The sequence below is a fragment of the Paralichthys olivaceus genome, chromosome 20 (assembly GCF_024713975.1).
Source record: "Paralichthys olivaceus isolate ysfri-2021 chromosome 20, ASM2471397v2, whole genome shotgun sequence".
In the NCBI taxonomy this organism is placed as follows: domain Eukaryota; kingdom Metazoa; phylum Chordata; class Actinopteri; order Pleuronectiformes; family Paralichthyidae; genus Paralichthys; species Paralichthys olivaceus.
The window spans coordinates 1,476,884-1,482,500 of NC_091112.1; the positions used below are offsets into that span (position 1 = coordinate 1,476,884).

A 5,617-nucleotide genomic window follows, 5' to 3' on the forward strand; every position below is an offset into this window, starting at 1 on the left:
ACGAGGCCCGCCCACCTCGCCTGTGATTGGCCCGCCGCGGCCATTCCAGCTCTTCTATTCGTCAAAACCTGCTGTCCGTCAAAACAGGCTTGTTTACTACTTCCTGTACAACTCGCCCTGTGATTGGCCGCAGGGGATTGTGGGCCTTGGAGTTCATCTCATTTTATTATTTGTTCGTTTCAGATCAGCTCCAGTTAAAGTGATGATTGATTCAAAATGAATAAAATACGAAATAATTAATATACTTATATTAACAGCAACAGTTTATTGTCTTAAATTATGGATTTAATTTATTCTCTTACCAATTTAGACAAATTAATACTTGTCATATAGTTTACCACTTGTCACATGGTTTACTACTTCCTGTACAACTCGCCCTGTGATTGGCCGCAGGGGGTTGTGGACCTTGGAGTTCATCCCTGCTCTTATTTTATTATTTGTTCATTCAGATTCTCAACTAAAGTTAAAGTGTAGTTTATTCTCTACCTGTATTTACATACATACATTGTGATTTAGTTTAATTATGTATCTGTGGCTTTGTGTTACATTGTACAGCTTGATTTTTAATCATCGAATGGTTTGAGCGTTGATATTTGTATTTTTATAAATCAGACCATTCTATTATATCTCAGGTTGCCTTTTTTTTAAATATAGGGACAACAGATGTAAATTAGCATGTTCAGCTAACTCTGGCTCATTTACAGTATTTAATAAAAACATTAGATGAGATTTTGTTCCTCCAAAGTTTTTTTTAATGTTATTGCCTCATGTTCAACGAAAATGTTGGGATGAACGGATGAATGAAGTCATCCAGTGACCTTTGACCTTGACCTCCACTCAACAGCACCCTGCTCTGTCCTCATTGATCTCATGTGAGACATAATGAGACCATGTAGAAAAGAAGTTTCATAATAAGTGACTGTTGGGTTTCGAACCTGCAGCTGTTGAGCCTCATTATGATTCATGAAAATCATTTTGCTACCATTTGACCCGTGTGCTCCGGCTGCAGAGTGGATGTTATAGTGATCGATGGAAGCAGCCCCCCTCCCTTCCTCCTCCTCTGTGGTGACTGCTGCTCAGGATGCTGCTCTGAGGTAAAGACTCCGTAATCCTCTAATCCAACAGGTGAACAGATGAGTGACATCTTATTACAAAGGTCATAGGATCTACTGCGGGTCTTTTTTCCAACAGCATTATTTACACCATATGGCCAAAAGTATTAGGACACCTGCCGATAACACCCATGTGTGATTGTTGGAACATTTGAAGCCACTGCTGTTAACCTGCTGCAGCTACAACAGCCTCTACTCTTCTTCTGGTTGCAGGTTTTCCTCCAGATGTCGGTGCACTGGCTGCAGGGATTTAAGGCACATGATGATTGTATAGAGGTCCAACACTGGTAACAGTTATGGAGTCACACTCGCCATAAGTGCTGGAGGTGCTGGAAGTATTTGGACATGTCCAACAAGTGATATTATCTATGTGTCTGAAACTCATCACCCACAGAAGAACAACACAAGGACTTATATTAAAACAGCCTTGATACAGAGCGATCAATCATCCAATCAATGATCAAGAGGTGTCTCTTTAAATTTAGATCAATTTTCTAAATAATAAGCGTCTTCACGGATGAAAATAAATAAAGAATTTAGACTTCGTGTTTGAATTTCAAACTGTCATTTCAGAATCACGTCACTGTTTCACTGTTAATTTGACTTTACCAACATTCTGCATTACCACCATTTGTCCACTGGAGGACGCTGCAAGCTGCTATCAGGGCCCACACTCTCAGTCTGGCTCTTTATTATAAAGTGTGAATAAAAAGCTCCTCATTCATATTTCATTTATTGTTTATTATCTTATTGAACAAATTAAATGATAAAAAAGATTCTTTTTTTTTACTGACTCTTTTCCTACTTGTATATTTTTGTTCAGATCATAAAAAACCCTGAACGTGTTCAATCATGTAGAATCAAATCAAATACTTAAGTCGACTTCTCTGTTATTTCTTTATGTGTAAGACGTGAAAGAAAAGAATGAATATTCAAGCAAACTAACTTCCCAACTGTGAGAGAAAAGAGGAAAAGAAAACACAGGGATGTTACCTGCCTACCTAACAAACCAGGAGAAAAGGATGCAACGACAAAAAGGCTTCTCTTCCCTTACTCAGGACTGCTCCAAGCATTGAACAGAACAATAATCTGCAGAACTTTAACAATCAGTCTGATGTCTCCTCGCCTCGGGAGGCGGGAAAACAACCGAGCCACTGGCAACGTCAGGTGAGCCTTTTTAAAATGGCCTCCATCAGGCCATCCAACAATCCCCTGAAACACAGAGAGAGACAACAACAACACCCACAGGCAGGGAGGGAGAACAACACAACACATAAACGCACACACTATGGCTTCAAACCAAACTCCATTCAGAAATACACTGAAAGTTTTAAAAAAGTGATCTCACATGGGCCAAATTAATTAATTAAGACGTTTGATAAAGTAAATGTGTATTGTGCTAAATTCGGCTCATATATGAGTCACACACACTCACGTTTTACTGTATTTAAATCAACTGAAAGACCAAGTTGTTCCTTCCGTGTAGAGATCTCTGGTTTTCCCCTGAACTCCTTTTTCATTTTAGTTTCACTTTCACCTTTAAAATCCTCGACTGAACAAATGTCACTGTAAAACCAGATAATATATAAAATAACGAGTATTACAGTGGACGCACGGTGGCTACGAAGTACACAACACAACAACAAATCACAGAACACAATGGAAACTCAGCAGCAACAAAAGAAAACGGTCCACAAATAAGAAAACACAATGAGGAATGTGTTGCACTTCAGAGCAGAACTTCACTGAAGGATTGATTCTTTACTGTTTGTCAGAATAAACACAGATCACCTAAAAAGACATTCGTGTCCCGGTGACGCTGCAGGTTTTCTGGAGGACGCTCGGGACAGAGGTCACACGAGGACACGAGACAGAAACAAAAGTAGGTCTTGAATAAGCTTTTGGTTTTCTCTTGGAATAAGTCTCCGTTGTTCCATCCACAAAGTTCACAGCCCACGTTTACATATGTTTCTAACAGGCAAATATTTTTCATGAGATCATCGCATCATATATTTTCCTTTAGACATTTATGCAGCGTCTTTGGTGCAGGACGTCTTTTGTTGGACGCCAGAGGAATGTGGACAAACGAGGAGGACAAGAAGCTTCAGTGCCTGAAAGAGACAAATGAGACAATCACTGTGATCCGTCCTCAGATCAAGACTCTCTCACACACACAGACACACACAGACACACACAGACACACACACACACACACACACACACACACACACACACACACACAGACACACACTCACACACACACAGACAGACACACAGACAGACACACACTCACACACACACACATACACACACACAGACACACACATACACACACACACACACACACACACACACACACTCTCTCTCACACACACACACACACACACACAGTGCAACGCAAACCATACAACATTTCATAAAGTGCTTCGTGAACAAAGTGGAGAGTGAAACTGAAATGAAACATCAGGTGTTCAAACATCAACATGAATTCCTCTTGTCTGAGCAGTTTTCAGCAACAGAGCTGAGTCTGATCTGATGCTTGTGTTTGACTCTTGTTCTGCTTTGGTTTCATGATTTAACTTGTGAGTCAAACACAAGGAAAGTGTGGCTTCATGTTCACTCTTGTGTTATTATATTGTCCGAACAACCAAACCCGTCTGTGTCCCTTAGTTGTTGTTATGCCTCTGCGGGGGGGACACTTTGGATTCTGGAGGACAAAGGTCAAAGGTGAAGTTCACTTGACTCACAAAATGTGTGTTTGTCCTCTAGACGTTGACTTCAGACCACAGTGAGGGAGTTTCTTCAACTTCAGAGGAGCTGATTGGATTTCAGTGGTGGAAAGTAAAGGTCATGGTGACCTCGTCTGAATCTGGAGAAATAAATGTGCAGAGAGATGTAGACGGAACCTGCACTGGTCCAAATACTTATACTACAAGTACACTATCCTACTGATACATTATACTACAAGTACACTATCCTACTGATACATTATACTACAAGTACACTATCCTACTGATACATTATACTACAAGTACACTATCCTACTGATACATTATACTACAAGTACACTATCCTGCTAATACATTATACTACAAGTACACTATCCTACTGATACATTATACTACAAGTACACTATCCTACTAATACATTATACTACAAGTACACTATCCTACTAATACATTATACTACAAGTACAATATCCTGCTAATACATTATACTACAAGTACACTATCCTGCTAATACATTATACTACAAGTACACTATCAACACATTATCCTATTACTACATTATCTTACAAATACATTGAACTACATATAAATAATCTTCAAAACACATTATCCTACAAATACAATATACAAGATGTGAAGTTTTAACAATATTCAGCCTAAAACAACCAGAACTTTCCTTTTACTTTTGGTTCACAACCTAGTTTGGTGAGTTTCACCTGGATTTAAGTGACGTAAGGCTGATCCTGAATTCTCATTGGCTCAGATGATGTCCCCTCCTCTCTGTGTGTCCTTCATAGACTGTATAGTTCAAAACCTAGTTTGGTGAGTTTCACCTGGATTTAAGTGACGTAGAGGCTGATCCTGAATTCTCATTGGCTCAGATGATGTCCCCTCCTCTCCGTGTGTCCTCTTATCTCGTTGTTTTTGTCTCTGGAGCCACAGTCCGTCTCTCTGTGGACAGAAGACCTCATCTACCTTCAGTCCAGCAAAGAGAAATATAGCACCGCTCACAATGCACACTTTACTTTTCCTGCTTCTACTGGCAGGAACACACAGCGCGACGGCAAGTGAGTTCTAGTTTCTACTTGATTTGATTTGAAATGAAAGACAAATGCTCCGTGTATTTAAAAGACACTTCAATGATTTGAAGGTCTGTTGTAATGTTGGATGTTTGGTTCCTTCAGATTTTAGAAGTTGAATAAAGTTTCAAAGAGCTGATTTCAAAGTTCATGTTAGTAAATGTCATGGATCTCATGTAAGAAGGAAAGCTTCTGTTCTCTTTCTGAAAAGCTGAACTGAAAAGTGACTTTTCTTTTTCTTTCTTCTGATCCGGACCATTAGTTGATTTCGTCCTTTGATCAGAACCATTAAGATCGACACGGTCCGAGCTGGTTCTGGACAAAATGACGCAACGATTCTGCAAAAAGTCCAACAGACTCCGATAAATCAAGAAACAGTGAAACACGAAGCAACGTTTCAACTCAGCGAGAAAACCAAGAGTTTCTTGTCTGTTCTAAACATTATGAACTTGATTATTTCACTGAGTTCTTCATGACGTGTCTCGTGTTTCATGTTGGTTTATAAAAAGTTGTGGAGAAATAACAGGTTCAGTCTGTTGATATGAATCAAGACTGTTATTGATGTAAATACATATATTTGAACATCTGTTTAATGGTTGATGATTCATTTCCCATCAAACACCTCAATTATTCATCTAAACTGGCTCAACTGACAAATAAGGCTCAGTTTCGGTTTTTATTGTGGTCAGTTGGTGGC

At 39.4% G+C, this 5,617-nt stretch overlaps 1 protein-coding gene across 2 annotated transcripts in view; it reads left to right on the top strand.

Annotated features, from left to right (window-relative positions):
* The first annotated feature begins 4,719 nt into the window (after nt 1-4,719).
* Nucleotides 4,720-5,617, top strand: part of LOC138405864 (major histocompatibility complex class I-related gene protein-like) — a 12,269-nt gene continuing 11,371 nt past the window's right edge. For both annotated transcript variants that reach the window (XM_069516087.1, XM_069516088.1), the window contains exon 1: nt 4,720-4,908. In XM_069516087.1, coding sequence (XP_069372188.1) covers nt 4,854-4,908 — 55 coding nt within the window. In that variant the 5' untranslated portion in view covers nt 4,720-4,853. The remainder of the gene's footprint in view (nt 4,909-5,617) is intronic.